This window comes from Triticum urartu, chromosome 1A (assembly GCF_056163025.1).
Source record: "Triticum urartu cultivar PI428250 chromosome 1A, HENAU_Tu73, whole genome shotgun sequence".
NCBI lineage: Eukaryota > Viridiplantae > Streptophyta > Magnoliopsida > Poales > Poaceae > Triticum > Triticum urartu.
This window is the reverse complement of record NC_141873.1, coordinates 57,532,438-57,559,489: the sequence shown is the minus strand read 5'-3', so window position 1 is coordinate 57,559,489 and position 27,052 is coordinate 57,532,438. Positions and strand designations below refer to the sequence as shown.

Genomic DNA, 27,052 nt, shown 5'->3' with positions numbered 1-27,052 from the left:
CATGTTATACTTAGATGACTGGAGGGATGTCTATCTGAGTGGGAGTTCATTAAATAATTTGATTAGATGAACTTAATTATCATGAACTTAGTCTAAAATCTTTACAATATGTCTTGTAGATCAAATGGCCAACGTTGTCCTCAACTTCAACGCGTTCCTAGAGAAAACCAAGCTGAAAGACGATGGCAACAATTATACGGACTGGGTCCGGAACCTGAGGATCATCCTCATAGCTGCCAAGAAAGATTATGTCCTAGAAGCTCCGCTAGGTGACGCACCCGTCCCACAGAACCAAGACATTATGAACGCTTGGCAGACACGTGCTGATGATTACTCCCTCGTTCAGTGCGGCATGCTTTACAGCTTAGAACCGGGGCTCCAAAAGCGTTTTGAGCGACACGGAGCATATGAGATGTTTGAAAGCTGAAAATGGTTTTCCAAGCTCATGCCCGGGTCGAGAGATATGAAGTCTCCAACAAGTTCTTCAGCTGTAAGATGGAGGAAAATAGTTCTGTCAGTGAGCACATACTCACAATGTCTGGGTTACATAACCGCTTGACTCAGCTGGGAGTTAATCTCCCGGATGACGCGGTCATTGACAGAATCCTCCAGTCGCTTCCACCAAGCTACAAGAGCTTTGTGATGAACTTCAATATGAAGGGGATGGAAAAGACCATTCCTGAAGTATTTGCAATGCTAAAATCAGCAGAGGTAGAAGTCAAAAAGGAACATCAAGTGTTGATGGTGAATAAAACCACTAAGTTCAAGAAAGGCAAGGGTAAGAAGACCTTCAAGAAGGACGGCAAGGGAGTTGCCGCGCCCGGTAAGCAAGCTGCCGGGAAGAAGCCAAAGAATGGACCCAAGCCCGAGACTGAGTGTTTTTATTGCAAGGGAAGTGGTCACTGGAAGCGGAACTGCCCTAAATACTTAGCGGACAAGAAGGCGGGCAAAACGAAAGGTATATGTGATATACATGTAATTGATGTGTACCTTACCAGTACTCGTAGTAGCTCCTGGGTATTTGATACCGGTGTAGTTGCTCACATTTGTAACTCAAAGCAGGAGTTGCGGAATAAACGGATACTGGCGAAGGACGAGGTGACGATGCGCGTCGGGAATGGTTCCAAGGTCGATGTGATCGCCGTCGGCACGCTACCTCTACATTTACCTACGGGATTAGTTTTGAACCTCAATAATTGTTATTTAGTGCCAAGTTTGAGCATGAACATTGTATCAGGATCTCGTTTAATACGAGATGGCTACTCACTTAAATCCGAGAATAATGGTTGTTCTATTTATATGAGAGATATGTTTTATGGTCATGCTTTGATGGTGAATGGTTTATTCTTAATAAATCTCGAGCGTAATGCTACATATATTCATAGTGTGAATACCAAAAGATGTAAGGTTGATAACGATAGTCCCACATACTTGTGGCATTGCCGCCTTGGTCACATAGGTGTCAAACGCATGAAGAAGCTCCATGCAGATGGACTTTTAGAGTCTCTTGATTACGAATCATTTGACACGTGCGAACCATGCCTCATGGGTAAAATGACCAAGACTCCGTTCTCAGGAACAATGGAGCGAGCAACCAACTTATTGGAAATCATACATACTGATGTGTGTGGTCCAATGAGTGTTGAGGCTCGCGGTGGCTATCATTATGTTCTCACCCTCACTGATGACTTGAGTAGATATGGGTATGTCTACTTAATGAAACACAAGTCTGAGACCTTTGAAAGGTTCAAGGAATTTCAGAGTGAGGTTGAGAATCAACGAGACAGGAAAATCAAGTTCCTGCGATCAGATCGTGGAGGAGAATACTTGAGTCATGAATTTGGCACACACTTAAGAAAATGTGGAATAGTTTCACAACTCACGCCGCCTGGAACACCTCAGCGTAATGGTGTGTCCGAACGTCGTAATCGCACTCTATTAGATATGGTGCGATCTATGATGTCTCTTACCGATTTACCACTATCTTTTTGGGGCTATGCTTTAGAGACTGCCGCATTCACTTTAAATAGGGCTCCATCAAAATCCATTGAGATGACACTGTATGAATTATGGTATGGGAAGAAACCTAAGCTGTCGTTTCTACAAGTTTGGGGATGCGATGCTTATGTCAAGAAACTTCAACCTGAAAAGCTCGAACCCAAGTCGGAAAAATGCGTCTTCATAGGATACCCTAAAGAAACTATTGGGTATACCTTCTACCTCAGATCCGAAGGCAAGATCTTTGTTGCCAAGAATGGATCCTTTCTAGAGAAAGAGTTTCTCTCGAAAGAAATAAGTGGGAGGAAAGTAGAACTTGATGAAGTATTACCTCTTGAACCGGAAAATGGCGCAACTCAAGAAAATGTTCCTGAGGTGCCTGCACCGACTAGAGAGGAAGTTAATGATGATCATGAAACTTCACATCAAGTTGCTACTGAACTTCGTAGGTCCACAAGGACACGTTCCGCACCAGAGTGGTACGGCAACCCTGTCTTGGAAATCATGTTGTTAGACAACGGTGAACCTTCGAACTATGAAGAAGCGATGGCGGACCCGGATTCCGACAAATGGCTGGAAGCCATGAAATCCGAGATAGCATCCATGTATGAAAATGAAGTATGGACTTTGACTGACTTGCCCGTTGAGCGGCGAGCCATAGAAAATAAATGGATCTTTAAGAAGAAGACACACGCGGATGGTAATGTTACCATCTATAAAGCTCGACTTGTCGCTAAGGGTTATCGACAAGTTCAAGGGGTTGACTACGATGAGACATTCTCTCCTGTAGCAAAGCTGAAGTCCGTCCGAATCATGTTAGCAATTGCCGCATACTATGATTATGAGATATGGCAAATGGACGTCAAAACGGCATTCCTTAACGGTTATCTTAAGGAAGAACTGTATATAATGCAGCCGGAAGGTTTTGTCGATCCTAAGAATGCTGACAAGGTGTGCAAGCTCCAACGCTCGATTTATGGGCTAGTGCAAGCATCTCGGAGTTGGAACATTCGCTTTGATGAGATGATCAAAGCGTTTGGGTTTATGCAGACTTATGGAGAAGCCTGCGTTTACAAGAAAGTGAGTGGGAGCTCTATAGCATTTCTCATATTATATGTAGATGACATACTTTTGATGGGAAATGATATAGAGCTTTTGGACAGCATTAAGGCCTACTTGAATAAGAGTTTTTCAATGAAGGACCTTGGAGAAGCTGCTTATATATTAGGCATCAAGATCTATAGAGATAGATCAAGACGCCTCATAGGTCTTTCACAAAGCACATACCTTGATAAGATATTGAAGAAGTTCAATATGGATCAGTCTAAGAAGGGGTTCTTGCCAGTGTTGCAAGGTGTGAAGTTGAGCTCAGCTCAATGTCCGACCATAGCAGAAGATATAGAAGAGATGAGTGTCATCCCCTATGCCTCAGCCATAGGTTCTATTATGTATGCCATGTTGTGTACCAAAGTAATCCCGGCAAGGAACACTGGACAGCGGTCAAGAATATCCTGAAGTACCTAAAAAGGACTAAGGAAATGTTTCTCGTTTATGGAGGTGACGAAGAGCTCGTCGTAAAGGGTTACGTCGACGCCAGCTTCGACACAGATCTGGATGACTCTAAGTCACAAACCGGATACGTGTATATTTTGAATGGTGGGGCAGTAAGCTGGTGCAGTTGCAAGCAGAGCGTCGTGGCGGGATCTACATGTGAAGCGGAGTACATGGCAGCCTCGGAGGCAGCGCATGAAGCAATTTGGGTGAAGGAGTTCATCACCGACCTAGGAGTCATACCCAATGCGTCGGGGCCGATCAAACTCTTCCGTGACAACACTGGGGCTATTAAGTACATATGGACCTGAATGTAGCAGATCCGTTGACTAAACCTCTCCCTAGAGCTAAACATGATCAACACCAGAATTCCATGGGTGTTCGATTCATCACAATGTAACTAGATTATTGACTCTAGTGCAAGTGGGAGACTGTTGGAAATATGCCCTAGAGGCAATAATAAAAGGATTATTATTATATTTCCTTGTTCATGATAATTGTCTTTTATTCATGCTATAATTGTGTTATCTGGAAATCATAATACATGTGTGAATACATAGACACCAACATGTCCCTAGTAAGCCTCTAGTTGACTAGCTCGTTGATCAACAGATAGTCATGGTTTCCTGACTATGGACATTGGATGTCATTGATAACGAGATCACATCATTAGGAGAATGATGTGATGGACAAGACCCAATCCTAAACATAGCACAAGATCGTATAGTTCGTTTGCTAGAGTTTTTCCAATGTCAAGTATCTTTTCCTTAGACCATGAGATCGTGTAACTCCCAGATACCGTAGGAGTGCTTTGGGTGTACCAAACATCACAACATAACTGGGTGACTATAAAGGTATACTACGGGTATCTCCGAAAGTGTCTGTTGGGTTGACACAGATCAAGACTGGGATTTGTCACTCCGTATGACGGAGAGGTATCTCTAGGCCCACTCGGTAATGCATCATCATAATGAGCTCAAAGTGACCAAGTGTCTGGTCACGGGATCATGCATTACGGTACGAGTAAAGTGACTTGCCGGTAACGAGATTGAACGAGGTATTGGGATATCGACGATCGAATCTCGGGCAAGTAATGTACCGATTGACAAAGGGAATTGTATACGGGGTTGCCTGAATCCTCGACATCGTGGTTCATCCGATGAGATCATCGAGGAGCATGTGGGAGCCAACATGGGTATCCAGATCCCGCTGTTGGTTATTGTCCGGAGAGCCGTCTCAGTCATGTCTACATGTCTCCCGAACCCGTAGGGTCTACACACTTAAGGTTCGGTGACGCTAGGGTTGTAGAGATATGTATATGCAGTAACCCGAAAGTTGTTCGGAGTCCCGGATGAGATCCCGGACGTCACGAGGAGTTCCAAAATGGTCCGGAGGTAAAGATTTGTATATGGGAAGTTGTCATGCGGTCACCGGAAAGGTTCGGGGGCATATCGGTATTGTACCGGGGCCACCGGAGGGGTTCCGGGGGTCCACCGGGAGGGGCCACCTCTCCCGGAGGGCCTTGTGGGCTGTATGAGGAAGGGATCCAGCCCAAAGTGGGCTGGGGCGCCACTCCCCCTAGGGCCCATGCGCCTAGGGTTGGGGGAAACCCTGAGGGGGGCGCCCCCCTTGCTTGGGGGGCAAGCCCCCTCCCCTTGGCCGCCGCCCACCCTCTAGATCTCATCTAGAGGGGCCGGCCCCCCTTCTCCCTTCCCCTATAAATAGAGGGGCAAGGGGAGGGCTTCTAGAGACATCCAAGGCGCAGCCCCTCCCCTCCCCAACACCTCTCCTCCTCCGTCACGAGCTTGGCGAAGCCCTGCCGGAGTACTGCTGCTCCACCACCACCACGCCGTCGTGCTGCTGCTGGAGCCATCTTCCTCAACCTCTCCTTCCCCCTTGCTGGATCAAGAAGGAGGAGACGTCACGCTGACCGTACGTGTGTTGAACGCGGAGGTGCCGTCCGTTCGGTGCTAGGATCACGTCGAGTACGACTCCCTCATCCCCGTTCTTTGAATGCTTCCGCTCGCGATCTACAAAGGTATGTAGATGCAATTTGAATACTCGTTGCTAGATGATCTCATAGATGGATCTTGGTGAAGCCGTAGGAAAATATTTGTTTTCTGTAACGTTATCCAACATCAATGATGTTCAACGCCTGGCAGGACGGATTGCCGCGTTGAGCCGGTTTATCAGCCACCTTGGTGAGAAGGCAATCCCTTTGTATCAGATGTTGAAGAAGACGGATCAATTCGTCTGGAGTTCCGCTGCTGATGAAGCATTTGAGGACTTAAAGCGGCAATTGGCCAATCCGCATGTGCTCGCCGCTCCCATTGACAAGGAGCCGTTACTACTGTATGTAGCTGCTAATGCTCGTGCGGTCAGCGTGGCTATTGTGGTGGAGCGAAAGGAGGCAGGTAAAGAGCATCCGGTTCAACGCCCGGTCTATTATATCAGCGAGGTACTCATTGAGTCCAAGCAAAGGTATCCGCATTGGCAGAAGCTGGTATATGGAGTTTTTATGGCAAGCCGGAAGCTCAAGCAATACTTCCAAGGGCATCCCATTACGGTGGTTAGTTCGGCTCCCTTGGGGGATATCATCCAGAACCGGGAAGCGACTGGCCGGATTGCCAAGTGGGCCATAGAGCTTGGGCCGCACGGTTTGAAGTATGTGCCTCGGACGGCGGTTAAGTCTCAAGCACTTGTTGATTTCATCAATGATTGGACGGAACTGCAAGCACCTGAAGAAAAGCCGGATCACACATATTGGACCATCCATTTTGACGGATCCAGGCAATTGGAAGGCTCGGGGGCTGGAGTCGTATTAACTTCCCCACGAGGTGATAAGTTTTGTTATGTTCTCCGCTTAATGTTCCCTTGTACTAACAATGCAGCTGAGTATGAAGCCTTGCTCCATGGTCTCCGGATGGCTAAGGAGATGAATCTAAGTCGAGTTAAGTGCTTCGGTGACTCGGACCTCGTGGCTCAGCAAGTATCTGGCACTTGGGACTCCAAGGACCCACTCATGGCAGCATATTGTCGTGAGGTGGATATTGTTGCAGGTCACTTTAAAGGCTATCAGGTGGACCACGTGGACCAGCGGAAGAATGAAGCAGCGGCCGCTTTAAGCCGGCTGGGCTCTCAGCGCAAACTGGTCCCGCCTAATGTTTTTCTGGATGTGCTGCACAACCCGTCGGTCAAGATCCCTGGTGAAGCGGATTTGGCTATTCCTGATCCGGAGGCTCAATTGGTGGCAGCTCTTCATGTTATTCCGGATTGGACGCTCCCTTACCTGGCGTACAAGAACCGGGGGGAGTTACCAGAGGATGAGACTCTGGCCCGACAGTTAATCCGGCGATCCAAGTCCATGACTATTATCAACGGCGAGTTACATCATTGCAGTGTGTCAGGGGCGTTTCAACGTTGTGTGTCTCCAGAAGAAGGCCATGAAATTTTGCGTGAGATCCACGAAGGAGATTGTGGTCACCACGCCGGTTCAAAATCTTTGGTGGCTAAAGCGTTTCGCCATGGCTTCTATTGGTTAACTGCTCATGCTGATGCGGAGGATCTGGTCAAACGATGTGACAGTTGCCAAAAGTTTTCAAGATGTGCTCATGTGCCGGCTCAAGAATTGAGAATGATTCCAATTACTTGGCCGTTTGCGACTTGGGGGCTGAATATGGTTGGGCCTTTCAAAAGGTCCAAAGATAAGAAGACCCACCTCCTGGTGGCGGTTGACAAGTTTACAAAGTGGGTGGAGGCAGAACCTGTTAGCAAGTGTGATGCAGCCACGGTGGTTCAGTTCATCAAAAAGTGATTTTCCGGTTTGGCTTTCCACATAGTATCATCACAGATAATGGTACCAATTTGTCCAAAGGTGCCATGAAGGAGTTCTGCGAACGGGAGCGCATCCGGCTCGACGTTTCATCGGTGGCACACCCACAGTCCAATGGTCAAGCAGAAAGGGCTAATCAAGAGATCTTGAGAGGCATCAAGCCCCGGCTTATGGTTCCTTTGCAGAGAACACTGGGTTGTTGGGTAGAAGAGTTACCATCTATGCTATGGAGCATCAATACTACACCCAACAGATCAACAGGATACACACCGTTCTTCATGGTCTATGGAGCGGAGGCGGTTCTCCCTAGTGATATCCGTCATGACTCACCTCGTGTGGCGGCTTATGTTGAAGCGGACAATGAGACAGCACAGCAAGACGCTTTGGACCTGTTGGATGAAGAACGTGACATAGCAACCGCGTGCTCGGCGATTTACCAACAGGATCTTCGTCGTTATCATAGTCGTCAAGTCAGAACCAGAACCTTTCAGGAAGGAGATTTGGTGCTTCGGCTCATCCAAGATCACATTGATATGCATAAGATATCCCCACCTTGGGAGGGACCTTTCGTGGTCAGCAAGAATCTGCACAACGGGTCATACTATCTGATCGATATTCAAGAGCATAAAGACTCACGTACATCAGAGGAGGAGACCAACAGGCCGTGGAACATAGCTCATCTTCGGCCTTACTATACCTGAGCCATTGGCTCTACTTATGTACATATTACGACGATGTATATATTATGATTAAATATAATAAACCGGAACCTCAGCTAAGGCGGGGTATCTGTTCTTTTACATCAAATGTGGTTACACGGAGTTGTTCTAAAGCGGCCTCCGGTTTACCCCTTGAGTTAGCTTTTCAAAAGAATCTTGTTATATCACTTGGGGGCTTGGTCGTGTCCGAACCAATGCAATACCTCTTGATAGGCGAGAGCCACCAGATCACTTGGGAACTTGGTCATGTCTGAACCAGTCATGCCTCTTGATCGGCCTAAGGCCACAGAATCACTTGGGGGCTTGGTCGAACCCGAACCATTGCCATGCCACTTGATCGACATAAATGCCACGGTTTCATTTGGGGACCTGGCTGACTTGAACCATAGCTACACCTATCGGGAACTTGGTCGTGTTAGACCATGGTAACGCCATCTGATCAGCTCAAATAAGCCTCTTTTTGCAAACGGTTTTGTCATTGCCTTTGCTTCACACTTTTCTTTGAAAGATATTTCTTTCTTTTTATTGCGTTTTTTAAACCGACAAAGTTTTAAACCGGGTCAAACTGTCAATTGACGGAACACGGTCCATTTTAATCCGGAGACTATTTGCTCGGTTTGATTTTCTATTAACATCCTATTACGGAGTAACACGGTGTTTTACAACCCGGCACGGTTTACACAGTAGACCGGCGTTATATATATACAGGAGCTGCTATCTCCTCCAAACAGTGTGGGTTTATAAACCTCCGCTTTAAGATTGGCTAAGCCAACTTCATGACCAACGATGACAGGTATTATGTGTCTCAAAGATTTGATCATATGCTTAAATTTCAGATATTTTGATTTTACATATGCAGACATCATGTTCCGCCTGACGGTACAACCGCGGTGGCACTTTAAGATTTTTTATGTTGCAGAAAATACTTTGGACAGTTCATCGCCCAAAGGAAACACAAGTTGCAGTGGGTATGCACGAAGGCATATTAAGATCAAGAGTATCAGCTAGCCTGTTACAAGGCAACACGGTGCCCAGAATAAGATCATTGTTTTTCAAATAAGAAGCAGTTTAAACCGGCTTCCAGTTCAAGCTTGGTCACCAGCCTGGCCTGATGGTTGTGGGTCATCCCGCGCCGCTTCAGCTCCAGTTTCTCTACCCAGCGGCTGGAAATCAACAGTTGTCCAGTCGATTCCCATTAATGCTCGAAAGACAGCTTCATCATGGATTAGCAACGATGGTTCAATATCGGGAGCATAAGTATGCTTACGGATTGGAGGGATAAGATTTTCCGCTTCATGAATCGATGCAGCTACTCGCTTGTTTTGATTGTCATAATGGGCTTGATAGTGAGACAAGTCTGCTTCTTCAACCAATTGACAAGCTAGTGGACGCACCTCCCGGTTTATTGCTCGTAGATCCGCTTCACCAAACTCTGACCCGTCTTCCTTCAAGCTGGGATAGCCATGAGCCGCTTCAATAGGATCAAAATCCGGCACCCAAGCTTTTGCCCGGATTAAGGCGTTGATCGCGCCGGTTCGAGCAGCAGATTTCTTCAGCTCTTCAACCCGGGCAGGAAGCACCGACAGTTTCTACAGAGTGTCCTGAATCAAAGTGGGCGCCGGCTTGTTGTGGGATGCAGTACAGATGATCCGCTGTGCACCAGTGTACAGTTGTTCGATCAAAGTATAGGCGGCTTTCAATTTCTTCCACACATCTGACCCCAAATGGCCAATGCGTGTCCCTGAAATATCACAAAGGGGTTAACAAACCGGCAGCTCTGTAAGACGGCCGAATCGACCCAGAAATCAAACCGGCTTACCAAAGATATAGCAGTGGTCATGGCATGCACATGCCGCTTTATGCTGGCCAGTTCGTCCACCACCGGTTTAAGTGCAGCCTCGGCATCTTCTGCTCGTTTGGTTAAAGCGGATTTTTTAGTGGCCCAATCCGCCCGCTCTTTCTTGAAGCCCTCCTTAAGTTGTTCCATGGCGCATAAAGCGCTGGTTAACTCCTCTTTTTCTTTGGAGGTTTCAGCTTGTTGGGACTTCAGATTTTCTTGGAGATCGGCGACTTGGGTCTCTTTTGTCTTCAGCTCAGCCTGCATACAGACAATTATATGATTCAGCAAGCAGTGCAAGAATTGAAGCACCAACCACATAACAAGTTATGCACTTGGCGCTTGGGGGCTAATGCCTATTTGATTTTCATATTTCATTTGATTATAAAGTCCCAAGTTCAATACAAGTATTCAACTTGGCACTTGGGGGCTAATGGCTATTTGTTCAAATAAGTTCTGATGCGGCGATATTAATTACTTAAGTCCTGGTTTTACTACATTAAGTTGAACCGGCCCTTGGGGGCTACGTCAGCGAATTTCGAGGCTTTCAGATTTATATTAGTAAGTCCCTGTTTGAAAGAAGATTACAAACCGGCCCTTGGGGGCTAGGCGAGTCAGCAAGGATTGAAGCATACAAGCAGGAAAGAGCATATGGAAGTTACCTCATATTTATCTTTCATCATGTTAACCAGACCAGCTTCATAGTCACGACTGGTATACAGCCGGTTCAGATAGCCGGATTGGATGTCTTGGGCGTTCAGAGCAGCATAAGTCGCCAGATCAACATTCTACTTGCCCTTGCCAAAGGCAGCAAATTCTTCCTTGGCAGTATGTTTAGACAAAGCGACAGGATTGCTTGGTTCTGTATGGCCAATGCTAGTAATAACAACTTCATCATCCTTGACGTCGCCGGTTTGCATTGGGGCCGTCAACTTGGATGGACTGGTGGATTTTTCAATCTGGATGGGGCTTCTGGGCTGGTCAACAGGACCGGAGGTATCAACAGGCCTCTCTTCAGTAATAAGATCATCATCTTGTGGTGGTGGATCGTTTGGCACATCCTCACGGATGGCCGCTTCAGGGTTGAGTACTCTGTCCGTTCAGGAATAGCATCTTCTTCAGCCGCTTTATCTAGGCGAGCCTTCTTGCTTGGCTTAGGCTTGGCCCTGAAAGGAGTAACAAAGGTCAGTACAGTATATGCTACAAAGTAATACACCAAAAGCATTATGATAAGTATGGCTTAGCCAAGCACCGTTTTGAGCGGTGGCAGCTGGGTAGCTGATGACTCGCCAGATGATGAATGGGAAGTGGCCTGATAATCAGAGTCAGACGGACTAAGAGGTTGACGAAGACAGCCCATTTTAGGACAAGCACTGGCAGGCAAATTAGAGACCTCTGAATGGCGTTTCCGAACCGGACTATTCGGTAAACCGGCGGAGGTAACTACCTGGCCACTATGCCAGGTTGTGCGGCGAGCTTCGTGTTGTTGGGTCTTCATAAGAAATTTGGGATCCAAGTAAGCAAGAGGATGAGAAAATTTAACCTTCCGGTTTGCCTGACAGATTTTTAGTGAAGGCAAAGGATCTGAATCGGAGGAAAGAATAATTACCTCTGCAACATTAGCATGACTGGCTTCGGCATCATCCTGACAAATATCATCATCAATAAGGCGCATGAAAAATAAGCCAAGTGAATCAAGCTCTACCTCAAGGTCCGGGTTACCCACATCGTCATCAGCGGCTGGATCAGAGGATGCAGTGGTTCTTTTCCTGTGGGTAGTCTTCTTCACAGCTTTAGTCTTTTGCCGGGTTGGTCGTTTTGGTTTATCTGCTTTTTCTGGCTTCTCCTGTGGAAGTTTCTTGCTCCAAAACGGATCATTACCCTGTTTAAACAGACGCTGGTGTTAAACAGTGACCAAATATACCAATAGCAGGTTCAGTAAAAAGAAAGATCAAACTCTTACAGCTGGCGGTTTGTTGGTGGCACAGAAGGGAAGCAGGCCGGTTTGAGCACAGACGTATTCCGGTTCATTCAGCATTTTATTCACAGCCTCTGTGATTTCTTCATCGGTAAGCTGGATGTTAGCATGCCGCAGTGGGTCATCAACACTGCCAGTATACTCGCACATCAAACCGGAGCGCTGACTAAGGGGCAGTATGCTCCATGATATCCAACAGCGAGCGAGATCAACTCCTGTTAAACCATTGGCCATGAAGGCTCTGAGCTTGGACAGTTGAGGAGCGTATTTGCTTCTCTCCTTGGCAGTTAACCTTTGCGGAAAGGGGTGTGTGTTGCTAAGCCGCTTCGGACGAAAGCCAGGCAAGGGATTTTCACCAGCAGGGGAAGTGTCTTTGCAATAGAACCATGTTTGATTCCACTCTTTGGAGTGGATGTGCAGTTTGGCGTGAGGGTATGTGACCTCTTTTCTTTTCTGAATCGCCACACCACCCAATTCTGTATTGGAACCGTCAGTAAACTCAGTGCGGCGGTTTAGATGGAAGAAGTCTCTGAACAGTTCAACGGTGGGCTCCTCTTGAAAGAACGCCTCACAAAGTACTTGGAAATGACACATGTTTGTGACAGAGTTGGGGCCAATGTCTTGTGCGTGGAGTTGAAAATTGGCTAAAACGTCCCGGTAAAATTTAGAACCGGGCGGCTTAAAGCCCCGGGCTAAGTGATCTACGAAAACGACGACCTCTCCTTCTTGAGGTGTGGGAGGACATTCTTCGCCAGGGACCCTCCAATGGATGGTATTTTTGCTGCCTAAAGCACCGATCAGGACTAAGTTGTTCAGTTCAGTCTCTGTGACGCGAGAAGGAACCCAGTTGCACTCATATACTTGCTTGGCCATGATGAAATATATAAGGTAGATGATCCCGGTTCAAAAATGCATTGATTAAGGTACATTGGTATGTGCAATGTTAAACCGGAGACAGATCTATCTAAACCGGAGTTTTATGAAGCAACAACATCTGGCGGTTCAACAAGGGGACTAATGGTATATACCGGTTTGGCAATTTTTTCTACAAAGTTAAACCGCCTGGCCTAAACATTGAAGCAGATGAGTAAGTACAGAAACAGATTTCATAAGACTTCTCTACAGCGACGGATCTGAAACAAGTTCAGAAAATAAGGAAAATATTCAAGGTTCAAAAAAAGAACAGTACTGAATCAACGGGCAGAGATACATATAGATCTATGGTCTTGAGGCATGAAACTGAAGGCGGATGCTAAAAACTACCGCTACACAGAGTAAGGATTTACAGATGCATCTAGGAGTTATCGTATGAACACGAAATAGGCGATGAACACTAGAAGAACATGAAACCCTAGAGCAGATCTATATTGAAAAGAACAGAAGACTTACTGGAGATAAGAAAGACGCGGAAGGTTGCCGTGGTGCTCTGGTGCGCCCAGGTTGATGCAGCGGCCAAGGTTGATGCAGAGGTTGACGGTGGCGGCGGAGCTCCGAAACTGGGCGACGCGAGGAAGACGAAGCACAAGGGCACGGAGGGGAAAAATAAATGACTCTTCGGTCCTATTTATAAGGCAAGGGATAGGAGTCAGGCGCGAAAATTAAGGGACCGTGGGTTTGGAAACGAAGATGTCGCCCTAATTGTCGCAGACCTATTAAGGTCCTTTATAACAGGTGACGTCACGCCGGTTTACCACGACCAGAGAAGATGACATCACGGCGGTTCAACAAACTACAAGAAGATATTGAAGATGAAGATTTTTGTTAAAGGATTGACATGAACATGTTCAAATCAATCTGGGGCCTAATGTTGGGGATATCACTACTGGGTATAAACCGGCCTATCTGGGCCGGGTTAACTTCGTCAGTAGTTAAGTATGTTAAAACCCAAGAAGGCAGATGAGGGCTCAAGGCCCATAGTCGGTTCAAGGCCTGTAGCCGTAAACCGGCGTTGGTATTTAACTTGTATTGTAAGTTAGGAATAAGTAGAGACCAAACCGGACACATCTATGAGCCGGTATTGAGACTCTGTGAACCGACGGGCGTCACCCGTGTATATAAGGGGACGACCCGGCGGCGGTTCAAGGACGACAGACAACAACTCGAGACATAGGCGAAGCTTGTTTGCTCTCCGGTCATCGAAACCCCATCAATTTCATCAAAACTAGACGTAGGTTTTTACCTTCATCGAAGGGGCCGAACTAGTATAAACTCTTTTGCGTCCCTGTGTCCGTTTTAACCCCTTCAAGCTAACCCGTCGCGATAGCCCCACGACTAAGTCCTTTTTCTAGAACATTTGCCGTGACAAAACCATGACAGCTCGACGGAGCCGCACATGCCGTTGACGAGCATGCGGAATCCGCCGCCCAAGCTCTCTTTACCAAGACATCGTCGCGGGCTCGCTGTTCATCTGCAAATCGACGTCCGCCCCTCCCCCGTGACTCTCTCCCCGCCGGCTGTGACATCCCGGACACTGCTTATCCGCTCTTTACCCTGACGTCCGGCTGCCTACTACGTCAGGTTCCCGTTTCAGCGACGGTGGTCAGTGCGATTCTGCACCGTGCTTTGCTTTGCCCCGTCGGCGGATGCAATGCGTGTGTGTGCACTGGCCTCGAGTCTAGCTTGGAGGCGGCGAGGTGGCTAGGCAGCGCTGCTTGCTCTGTTTCTACTGGCGCTGCTTGTTGTACCTGCTTCTTGTAAGTTCTTGCTCTAGCTGATGCCTGTACGTTTTGGATGTCAGCAAAAAGTTTGCAATGCAAGTGGCAGGTGACAACTTATATAATTCGGAATTTTGTTATATCCACTTAACCACTTGGTGTAAATCTGATAGGTACTTATAAACTGCTTTTGATGTGTTTTCCTCGTGAACAAATGTAAATGATATTAGAACTGAAATTTTATAAGGCTGTGTACTTAAAAGTTTAGACTGATTCGATGCATCTTTAAAGACTGAATTACAGGATGTGTGCTATGGTTCACACATAATACCTTGCTATTTAGATATTCTGCCTATCAGTGAAGTTTGATTAATCCGTTGATGTATATGGGTTTGTGTAAACTGAAATTGTGTGCGTAGCCTGATTTATGGAGCAATGGATAACAAGGTGTGAACTATATATTTTATTTGAGTCAAGGATTGTTGAGTACCATAACTAATCCATTATTTTTTCCATCTTGCAGCCCTTTGTGAGCTGGGCTATGTGGCGGCATCTATGATGAGTATCGCTACTAAGGGATGCTTGTTCACGTGAGGCAAAATTCGTCGTCTTCGATTTAACTAAAATCATGCTATAGCTTGATATGTACACCTCAATGAATGGTAGTTCTCCATTTATAAGTAGAGTCAAACATCATTATGAAAGCAAGCTGCCCAATTTATATGCGTTGATTTGACTGATGCCATGTCATGATTTTCATTACCAATATGCATATTTGTCAACCATCGTTTTTTATCTCATAGGTGATCTCTTGCCGCATGGCCCTCAGGTGGCCCGGTTTGGCTCAGATTTGGGTTGTAGTGCTGCTGGTGTTTGTTGTTTTTTCGTCCGTGTGGCCATCTACTCCCTCCGTTCTCTTATGGCTACGGCTGTGAAGCTACTGTAATTCACAAGGTTTTCTACCAGCTTTTTTTCACTACTTTCTACTGAGTGTACTGTATTTTTTGCTTTTTTCTTTTCTTTCAGTACACTGTATCGAGTGATATGGTTGGAGAAGTAAAGTGTGTTTATCCTTACATTAAACAAATAGGTGCCATTCAAGTGTTAATACAAGTATCATACTCACCTGTCGAGAATCGAGATCAACAACTGAACTGAAAATCTTTATTTGTTATGTTGTCAGGTGGACGAGGGCTTCAATGTCTTGGCCTGACGTCCACGGACCTAGCTGGATGGTCACCACCACAATTTGTGTCATTCATCAGCGTACCAAACAGGACTGCTCACCACAGACTCGGATGCACCAGAAGTATGAACACGCCGCCATCTGCTCACTCCTCCCTCGTCGTAGGTCGGCAGATGATGAGGAACTTCCATCCCATGGTGAGTTTCATTTGCCTTTTAGGCGATTTGCCTCAGTAAGTTTGGGCTTTCTACAGTACACTACATTTTACTGACAGTGGATTAGGATTATCCTCGATCCATGACTTTCAATCATTCCTCTGCCATATCGTGCTAGGCTTTAGATTATGGTAATGCAAATCCCTCTCCCTCCACCTCCTCAGTTCGGAATCATTGTTCCTGTAATAGTGAAGATGAAAAACAATTCTAACTGTCCTTTCTGGAAATTGTTTGATGGTGTCCATTGTAGGCTAAGTTTTATTGTTTTCCAAGTTTGAATCAAACATGCTGGTGCCAGTTCTGCCCTTAAAACTTGCACACTCCTATATTTCACACACATGAGTTTCTTTAAAAATGCACACGTGGTGTAATGGAGGAGGTTCTGAGTGTGTGATGCCTTCTTTGTCTCCTCTTTGCTAGGTTCAGGGCTAGGTATTGTGGCATTTGAGATATCGCATTAAGCCCTCCAACTCTCTAGCAAAATTATGTTTACATTATTCGTAGGTACTACAAAAAATTTGGTATAAACGATGGATGCCTCGGTGGTGATACTGAATCAAGAGATATAGCTTCTAATGAGAAAGGTGTGGTAACTCTTTAATTGAAATGCCTAATTTGACCCCCTCTTTACTAGGATCAGAGCTAGGTACTGCGGCATCTGAGATATCGCATTAAGCCCTCCAACTCCCTAGCAATATTATGTTTACATTATTCATAGGTACTAAAAAAAATCGGTATAAATGGTGGGTGCCTCGGTGGTGATACTGAATCAAGAGATACATTTTCAAATGAGAAAGGTGTGGTAACTCAACTGAAATGTTCATGTTACCCAGTATGGTTTGGAAATGAGTCGAAAGAGTGCATTTTTTCAGTATAGGATTGTATGGAACTGAATCATTCTCTTTTGAATAATGTATTTTTATGACGAATTGTCCAATGTTGTTAATGTGCAATAGAAGCATTTTCAAGATTTCAAGAAATAACACTCTGGAATTGCAAAAAAGAAACAATGGTGCTCTGCTATTTTTATTCAAACGAGCTATTCTATTTTCTTTCTTCACTTAGATCAACATAGATCATTTTCAAGCAAGAGAATTATAATAGTGCAAGCTCTAGATTGCTGCTTATAATTCAAAATACTCTTTGTTGTCTTGATAAAGTAGTTGTTCACTTGCAGGATGTGGGGTGTGGGGTTACGGTTGGAAGGGATAAACCTTGCGGGTTATCACCAAGCATTTGAAGAAAATGGTGCCAATGGAGAGTGTCTTGAAAGCATCTTCATGTTTACAACCGAACAGACTTATCAGGTTTTGTTATATGAAACAGAGAGATTGTACCACACGTTGTAAAATGTTGATCCACATTACATGTTGTCCCTTACTATGTTTTACGACATATCAAATTCACCACATACACCAATTTGCCCAACAGTTTCCTCCAATGACAACGAGGAAGATAGGAGGGGAGGAAAACGAGGAAGATAGGAGGGAAGGAAGGGAGGCGCTAGGGTCGCCACTCATGTCACTCGAGCAAGCGACATGGGGGCCTTTTCTTTCTCGAGAACAAACTTCCATGACTGACACGTCTGCCTTATCTTCTTTGAGCACGAACCTCCACAAATAGCCTCACAAATCTGGTTGTAATATTTATATAGACGTGCGTTGCATGTGCATGCTTACTAGTTTAAATTAGAGGGCCACATGTCATTGTTTATATAGACTAATCAACACTAAATTAGTTCCTACCTAAACTAGTCCAAATTAATCCTAGATTAATTAAGCCAGGGACCGGCCGGTGGCACAGCCAACTGTGGCTGTGCGCGCACACACACACATACACACACGACACACACACACACTGCACACGCACACGGCTGTAGCCATGGCCGTGGCTAGCAGCATCAAGTGGCGGCAATGGCGGCAGCGGGCGCCCGCGCGAGCAAGCAGCGGCATCAGGCGAGCGCGCGCAGCAGGAAGGAGTTGCAGCAGTTGTGGCTAGCAGCAGCCGGCAGCAGCAAGCGGGCACACAGAGCAGCGGCGGCAACACTACTAGCAGTACGCAGAGCAGCAGCTAGCACCGCAGCAACGGAAGCGCGCAGGGCACGGTGTGGTCTGGGGCGGCCGAGTGCGAGCGTTGGCTCGGTGGGCGCACGATGCGAGCGCCTCGGCGGAGCTGCAGCCAGGTCGGCCACTGACGAACACGGGAGTGGTGGCAAACGACACAAATCGAAAGGGGAAAATGAGGGGATCGGTAGAGGGGCTCACCCTGGTGCTTGTGGACGAGGTTGGGAGGTCGGGGGTGGCCCGGAGCAGTGGAAACCGGCGACAAGATGCGACGGCCGCAGGCGAGGAATGGCTCGATGCCGAGAGTACGGTGTGGCCCGGCTTGTACTGGTGCTAGGAGAAGAAGGAGTCGTCGCTGGCGGTCCTCTTGGACATCTCCTCACGACGCGGGGAGCACGGTGGCCGCGGCATCGACGGCAACATGTCGACGGCGGAGCTCAGGCGTGGTTCAGATCGATGGAGAGAGACGAGGAAGAAGAATGAGGGGATTAGGGTTTGGGGCGCCGCGAGGCAGGTCTTGTAGGCATCGGGGAGGCCGCGGGATGGCCGGCACGTCGACAGTCCCGGCCATGGTGGCCTGGATGGCTGCCACGCCCTTCCACTGTCTCCTGTAGCGGGAGGTGGGAGGAGAGGTGGCAGTGGGCTGGGCCGAAGGCACTGTGGCCACATATGGTCCAGTGGCCCATTAGTTTTAGGTTCCTTTTTCATTTCCATTTATTTCAAATTCCCTTTTCTGTTTTGAAAAATGTTTGGCCACAAGATGTCTTTTGTAAAATATGGTGTTGTGCCACATAATTACCTTACAATAATTAGAATTGTTACAAAAAAAAAGTTTTGTGCGCATTAGTATTCATTTGAATTTTTCATAATTGCGAATGGGTGAAACAGATTGTTTTGGGTACTGCTTTATATAGGTTAGGGGCAATTCAATATCTCAAATAATATTGGTTTCTTCATGAAAATTATCTAGTGAATTTTTGCAACCCAGCGAACATTTTTGTTTTACCGCTTGAAGAAATGATAATTCAACTTTATTTGAATTTGAATTTGTATTGTATTCGGTTAGGAACAAAATGAGGTTTAGATAAATTAATTGCGATGACATGGCACCATTAGGGTGTGACTACTGTAGCTTAACTGCCGGGGTGTTACATTGTCATTCTCAAGTTCTTTTGCCAGATCATCTCTGTCGACGTGAAGTCTCTCATGACGTCCTTCAATATTCTGGGGTTGCGTTCCAAACTTCTGGGTTTCAACATCCTTGGCATGAACCATGGTCCTACTGTCCTTCAATTCCTGAAAAATCTCCGGCATCTCGAGGTTGTAGCTCCTCCAGCTTGGCTACTTTCAGCTTCTAGTTCCTAAGTTCATCACGAAATAGTTCCTTGTCAAATACAGCTTCCTGGAGCTCCATCTTAGAATTCTTGATGTACTACTCCAGATCCTGGTGATACACCGGCTAAGGTTAAAACTTCATCTTTTGCTGATAGGTGCTCCATCAGCCTTCTACCATCCAATCCTTCAGAAGAAATGCATGCATGCTTAACTCATCCCGATGACAATATTATAAGCGGATAATAACATCATGGATAACCGTGTTTCTTCTCTTGTCATTTCCATGAGCTTTCATTCCATAATTGATATCTCCTGCCTTAGGGTTTTTTAACAAAACTTTGAGTTTTTAACTCTCCATGTTCCGGTCTTTCTCCAATACACCTTGATCTCGGGTATTGACAGCTTCCTTAGTCTGCCAAGTTCTATAAGGGGTGCCTTCCTAGGTCATACAAATCTGGAAAATTCTATAGGGCCTTCAGATTATCCTAGTCTTCGGAGTCTTCAACCGCTGTAGTTTCCATTATTATAATACACGGTAAAATCCTCTTCATTCCGAAGTGGTCTTAGTTGTCCGATATCTTGTACTTCTTGAAGTGGTCTCATCAGCCGAATCTTCGTGTGGTCAAAAAGGGAAAGGGGTATAGTCTCACTAAAAGGGAATATTTGAATAAGCTTAGAAGAGAAGAGAGGTAAAAGATCTTTTGAAAATGAAGTTGTAGAGAAAATCTTTCCTATGGGCTTGCCAATTTCTAGGGTCACATCCTACAGTCAACATGTGCTCTGATACCATCTTGTAGCGACCCGACCTCAGACGGTCAAGTCTTTGTGCTTAAGTGTCATCCCTGGATCGGTATGCTGACACACACAATACTCGACGATTTATAACAAAGGTAAATCACATGTATAAAGTAACGTAAATACTATTACCTCAATTCAAAATAGCGGAAGTAACAACAAGGTTGTGGATTCCCATCAACACCAACGGCAAAGTTGAGTGTAGAAATCATAACCCTAACGTATCATTTACTCGTCGTAAGAATCCTGGAACATGAGACGTTGCAGCCACAAAGGGTTAGTACATTGAATGTACTGGCAAATTCACACCATAGGATAATGATGAATAATAACTATCACTACATGCATATTTGGTTGGTGGAAAAGCTCTGTGGTTATAATGTTTTTGCAAAAAGTCAATTTTTCCCTATTGCAAAGGAATATAATTTATTTAACTACAAAGTTGGTTGAAATATTGAGAAGGTTCCTCCAACTCAATCCCAAATTAACATCAATAACCCAACAAATTATTTAAGTAACATGATGAGATCAATATGATAATCCAAGAACTAGATACTCAAGATGTCCATAACCGGGGACACAACTAACCATGAATAGTTTATACACTCTGCAAAGGTTTGTGCACTTTTTCCCACAAGACTCGATCTCCTCCATTGGCTTTCTCGCACTACATGGTGTTTGAGAAACGGATGACCGAGACACAGTCTTTCAGAAGCATTAACTCCTTACTCCGGGCAGACCATACCAACCTACATCCCTCTACCTGCTGATCCACCTCTTCAAGAGCTTCACGCAACTTACTCAACTATGCTAGAGCCCATAATAGCTTGTGGCTGCACACGGAAGTTTCTAGCATGAAATAATCTTATGATCCCTTTGAGTCTGGGTGGCAATCCATAGGGTGATCACATGGGTCCTCTGGGATCCCCTTGGGCAAGCACTAGGTTCTCTAGGTGCCCGGGCAAACCACTTGGTGCTCCAGGGTGCCCCATCCAATCCACCCAGATGTGTATTAAAGTAGCCACCTTAAGTTAACCATTAATGATAACTCTCACATCTGTCATGAATACACTCAACCAATCCACGTCTACGAGCATAGCATAACAGTATAAGCATAACGTAGAAATAACTCCCTGTTGGGGAACATAGTAATTTCAAAAAAATTCCTACGCACATGCAAGATCATGGTGATGCATAGCAACGAGGGAAGAGTGTGATCTACGTACCCTTGTAGACCGACAGTGGAAGCGTTATGACAACGTGGTTGATGTAGTCATACGTCTTCACGGCCCGACCGATCAAGCACCGAAACTACGGCACCTCCGAGTTTTAGCACACGTTCAGCTCGATGACGATCCCCGAACTCCGATCCAGCAAAGCGTCGGGGAAGAGTTCCGTCAGCACGACGGCGTGGTGACGATCTTGATGTACTACCGTCGTAGGGCTTCGCCTAAGCACCGCTACAATATTATCGAGGATTATGGTGGAAGGGGGCACCGCACACGGCTAAGAATATGATCACGTGGATCAACTTGTGTATCTAGGGGTGCCCTCTGCCCCCGTATATAAAGGATCAAGGGGAGGAGGCCGGCTGGCCCCTATGGCGCGCCAAGGAGGAGTCCTCCTCCTAGTAGGAGTAGGACTCCTACTAGGAGGGGGAAAGAAGTGGGGAGGGAGAAGGAAAGGGGGGCGCCGCCCCCCTCTCCTAGTCCAATTCGGACCAGGGGGGAGGAGGCGCGCGGCCCACCTTTGGCTGCCCCTCTCTCTCTCCACTAAGGCCCATATGGCCCATTACTTCTCCCGGGGGGTTCGGTAACCCTCTGGCTCTCCGGTTTTCTCCGAAATCACCCAGAACACTTCCGGTGTCCGAATATAGCCGTCCAATATATCAATCTTTCTGTCTCGACCATTTTGAAACTCCTCGTCATGTCCGTGATCACATCCGGGACTCCGAACTAACTTCGGTACATCAAAACTCATAAACTCATAATATAACTGTCATCGAAACCTTAAGCGTGCGGACCCTACGGGTTCGAGAACAATGTAGACATGACCGAGACATGTCTCCAGTCAATAACCAATAGCGGAACTTGGATGCTCATATTGGCTCCTACATATTCTACGAAGATCTTTATCGGTCAGACCGCATAACAACATACGTTGTTCCCTTTGTCATCGGTATGTTACTTGCCCGAGATTCGATCGTCGGTATCTCAATACCTAGTTCAATCTCGTTACCGGCAAGTCTCTTTACTCGTTCCGTAATACATCATCTCGCAACTAACTCATTAGTTGCAATGCTCGCAAGGCTTGTGTGATGTGCATTACCGAGAGGGCCCAGATATACCTCTCCGACAATCGGAGTGACAAATCCTAATCTCGAAATACGCCAACCCAACATGTACCTTTGGAGACACCTGTAGAGATCCTTTATAATCACCCAGTTACATTGTGACGTTTGGTAGCACACAAAGTGTTCCTCCGGTAAACGGGAGTTGCATAATCTCATAGTCATAGGAACATGCATAAGTCATGAAGAAAGCAATAGCAACATACTAAACGATCGAGTGCTAAGCTAACGGAATGGGTCAAGTCAATCACATCATTCTCCTAATGATGTGATCCCGTTAATCAAATGACAACTCTTTGTCTATGGTTAGGAAACATAACCATCTTTGATTAACGGGCTAGTCAAGTAGAGGCATAGTAGTGACGTTTAGTTTGTCTATGTATTCACACATGTATTATGTTTCCGGTTAATACAATTCTAGCATGAATAATAAACATTTATCATGAAATAAGGAAATAAATAATAACTTTATTATTGCCTCTAGGGCATATTTCCTTCAGTCTCCCACTTGCACTAGAGTCAATAATCTAGTTCACATCGCCATGTGATCTAACATCAATAGTTCACATCTTTATGTGGTTAACACCCATAGTTCACATCGATATGTGACCAACACCCAAAGGGTTTACTAGAGTTAGTAATCTAGTTCACATTGCTATGTGATTAACACCCAAAGAGTACTAAGGTGTGATCATGTTTTGCATGTGAGAGAAGTTTAGTCAACGGGTCTGCCATATTCAGATCCGTAAGTATTTTGCAATTTTCTATGTCTACAATGCTCTGCACGGAGCTACTTTAGCTAATTGTTCCCACTTTCAATATGTATCCAGATGAAGACTAAGAGTCATCCAGATCAGTGCCAAAACTTGTATCGACGTAACCCTTTTACGACGAACCTTTTGTCACCTCCATAATCGAGAAACATATCCTTATTCCACTAAGGATAATTTTGACCGTTGTCCAGTGATCTACTCCTAGATCACTATTGTACTCCCTTGCCAAAATTAGTGTAGGGTATACAATAGGTCTGGTACACAGCATGGCATACTTTATAGAGCCTATGGCCAAAGCATAGGGAATGACTTTCATTCTCATTCTATTTTCTGCCGTGGTCGCGCTTTGAGTCTTACTCAATTTCACACCTTGTAACACAGGCAAGAATTCTTTCTTTGACTGTTCCATTTTGAACTACTTCAAAATCTTGTCAAGGTATGTACTCATTGAAAAAAAAACTTATCAAGCGTCTTGATCTATCTCTATAGATCTTGATGCTCAATATGTAAGCAGCTTCACCGAGGTTTTCTTTGAAAAAATCCTTTCAAACACTCCTTTATGCTTTGCAGAATAATTCTACATTATTTCCGATCAAGAATATGTCATACACATATACTTATCAGAAATGCTGTAGTGCTCCCACTCACTTTCTTGTAAATACAGGCTTCACCGCAAGTCTGTATAAACCTATATGCTTTGATCAACTTATCAAAGCGTATATTCCAACTCCGAGATGCTTGCACCAGTCCATAGATGGATTGCTGGAGCTTGCATATTTTGTTAGCGCCTTTAGGATTGACAAAACCTTCTGGTTGCATCATATACAACTCTTCTTTAAATCCATTAAGGAATGTAGTTTTGTTTATCCATTTTCCAGATTTCATAAAAATGCGGCAATTGCTAACATGATTTGGACAGACTTAAGCATCGCTACGAGTGAGAAAATTTCATCGTAGTCAACACCTTGAACTTTGTCAAAAACCTTTTTCGACAAGTCTAGCTTTGTAGATAGTAACACTACTATCGGCGTCCGTCTTCCTCTTGAAGATCCATTTATTTTCTATGGCTTGCTGATCATCGGGCAAATCCATCAAAGTCCATACTTTGTTCTCATACATGGATCATATCTCAGATTTCATGGCCTCAAACCATTTCGCGGAATCTGGGCTCATCATCGCTTCCTCATAGTTCGCAAGTTCGTCATGGTCTAGTAACATGACTTCCAGAACAGGATTACCGTACCACTCTGGTGCGGATCTCACTCTGGTTTACCTACGAGATTCGGTAGTAACTTGATCTGAAGTTACATGATCATCATCATTAGCTTCCTCACTAATTGGTGTAGTAGTCACAAGAACAGATTTCTTTGATGAACTACTTTCCAATAAGGGAGAAGGTACAATTACCTTATTAAGTTTTCTACTTTCCTCCCACTCACTTCTTTCGAGAGAAACTCCTTCTCTTAGAAAGGATCCATTCTTAGCAACGAATGTCTTGCCTTCGGATCTGTGATAGAAGGTGTACCCAACAGTCTCCTTTGGGTATCCTATGAAGACATATTTCTCCGATTTGGGTTTGATCTTATCAGGATGAAACTTTTTCACATAAGCATCACAACCCAAAACTTTAAGAAACGACAACTTTGGTTTCTTGCCAAACCATAATTCAGATGGTGTCGTCTCAAAGGATTTAGATGGTGCCCTATTTAATGTGAATGTAGCTGTCTCTAATGCATAACCCCAAAACGATAGTGGTAGATCGGTAAGAGACATCATAGATCGCACCATATCAAGTAAAGTACGATCACGACGTTCGGACACACCATTACACTGTGGTGTTCCAGGTGGCGTGAGTAGTGAAACTATTTCACTTTGTTTTAACTGAAGGCCAAACTCGTAACTCAAATATTCGTCTCTGTGATTAGATCATAGAAACTTTATTTTCTTGTCACGATGATTTTCCACTTCACTCTGAAATTCTTTGAACTTTTCAAATGTTTCAGACCTATGTTTCATCAAGTAGATATACTCATATCTGCTCAAATCATCTGTGAATGTCAGAAAATAACGATACCCGCCGCGAGCCTCAACACTCATTAGACTGCATACATCAGTATGTATTATTTCCAATCAAGTTTGTTGCTCGCTCCATTGTTCCGGAGAACGGAGTCTTAGTCATCTTGCCCATGAGGCATGGTTCGCAAGTACCAAGTGATTCATAATCAAGTGGTTCCAAAAGTCCATCAGTATGGAGTTTCTTCATGCGCTTTACACCGATATGACCTAAACGGCAGTGCCACAAATAAGTTGCACTATCATTATTAACTTTGCATCTTTTGGCTTCAATATTATGAATATGTGTAACACTACGATCGAGATCCAATGAACTATTTTCATTGGGTGTATGGCCATTGAAGGTTTTATTCATGTAAACAGAACAACAATTATTCTCTGACTTTAATGAATAACCGTATTGCAATAAACATGATCAAATCATATTCATGCTCAACACAAACACCAAATAACACTTATTTAGTTTCAACACTAATCCCAAAAGTATAGGGAGTGTGCGATGATGATCATATCAATCTTGGAACTACTTCCAACACACATCGTCACCTCACCCTTTACTAGTTTCTGTTTATTCTGCAACTCCCGTTTTGAGTTACTACTCTTAGCAACTGAACCAGTATCAAATGTCGCGGGGTTGCTACAAACACTAGTAAAGTACACATCAATAACATGTATATCCAATATACCTTTGTTTACCTTGCCATCCTTCTTATCCGCCAAATACTTGGGGCAGTTCCACTTCCAGTGGCCAGTCCCTTTGTAGTAGAAGCACTTAGTCTCAGGCTTAGGATCAGACTTGGGCTTCTTCACTTGAGTAGCAACTTGCTTTCCGTTCTTCTTGAAGTTCCCCTTCTTCCCTTTGCCCTTTTCTTAAAACTAGTGGTCTTGTTAACCATCAACACTTGATGTTTTTCTTGATTTCTACCTTCGTCGATTTCAGCATCACGAAGAGCTTGGGAATTACTTTCATCATCCCTTGCATATTATAGTTCATCATGAAGTTCTACTAACTTGGTGATGGTGACTAGAGAATTCTGTCAATCACTATTTTATCTGGAAGATTAACTCCCACTTGATTCAAGCGATTGTAGTACCCAGACAATCTGAGCACATGCTCACTGCTTGAGCGATTCTCCTCCACCTTTTAGCTATAGAACTTGTTGGAGACTTCATATCTCTCAACTCGGGTATTTTCTTGAAATATTAACTTCAACTTCTTGGAACATCTCATATGGTCCATGACGTTCAAAACGTCTTTGAAGTCCCGATTCTAAGCCGTTAAGCATGGTGCACTAAACTATCAAGTAGTCATCATATTGAGCTAGCCAAACGTTCATAACGTATGCATCTGCTCCTGCAATAGGTCTGTCACCTAGCGGTGCATCAAGGACATAATTCTTCTATGCAGCAATGAGGATAAACCTCAGATCACGGATCCAATCCGCATCATTGCTACTAACATCTTTCAACACAATTTTTTCTAGGAACATATCAAAATAAATACAGGGAAGCAACAACGTGAGCTATTGATCTACAACATAATATGCAAAATACTACCAGGACTAAGTTCATGATAAATTTAAGTTCAATTAATCATATTACTTAAGAACTCCCACTTAGATAGACATCCCTCTAATCCTCTAAGTGATCACGTGATCCAAGTCAACTAAACCATGTCCTATCATCACGTGAG

At 44.9% G+C, this 27,052-nt stretch overlaps 1 protein-coding gene and 1 long non-coding RNA gene across 3 annotated transcripts; both read right to left on the bottom strand.

The window, feature by feature from the left end:
* Window positions 1-8,930: 8,930 nt before the first annotated feature.
* Window positions 8,931-11,094, bottom strand: LOC147989989 (uncharacterized). Its single transcript, XM_087520201.1, has 3 exons — window positions 10,600-11,094; window positions 9,920-10,198; window positions 8,931-9,841 (listed from the first exon to the last, which is right to left on the bottom strand). The coding sequence occupies exons 1-3, from the start codon at window positions 10,618-10,620 to the stop codon at window positions 9,797-9,799; spliced, it is 345 nt and encodes a 114-aa protein (XP_087376327.1). The 5' UTR covers window positions 10,621-11,094; the 3' UTR covers window positions 8,931-9,796.
* A 102-nt stretch (window positions 11,095-11,196) lies between these two features.
* LOC125545991 (uncharacterized) lies at window positions 11,197-18,815 on the bottom strand. 2 transcript variants are annotated; one of them, XR_015618520.1, is made up of 4 exons: window positions 18,235-18,815; window positions 11,901-13,475; window positions 11,643-11,819; window positions 11,197-11,582 (listed from the first exon to the last, which is right to left on the bottom strand). It is a non-coding gene; the product is annotated as an uncharacterized LOC125545991 (long non-coding RNA). The 2 variants fall into 2 exon arrangements; XR_015618519.1 differs by having other exon boundaries at window positions 11,664-11,819.
* Between the last annotated feature and the right edge of the window lie 8,237 nt (window positions 18,816-27,052).

Excerpts from the sequence above, each read along its gene's own strand:
- LOC147989989 (XM_087520201.1), bottom strand. The coding sequence starts at position 10,620 with ATGATGAAAGATAAATATGAG. Across the intron at positions 10,199-10,599 it reads TGATGAAAGATAAATATGAG|GCTGAGCTGAAGACAAAAGA; the intron begins GTAACTTCCATA and ends GTCTGTATGCAG. Across the intron at positions 9,842-9,919 it reads TGACCACTGCTATATCTTTG|GGACACGCATTGGCCATTTG; the intron begins GTAAGCCGGTTT and ends GTGATATTTCAG.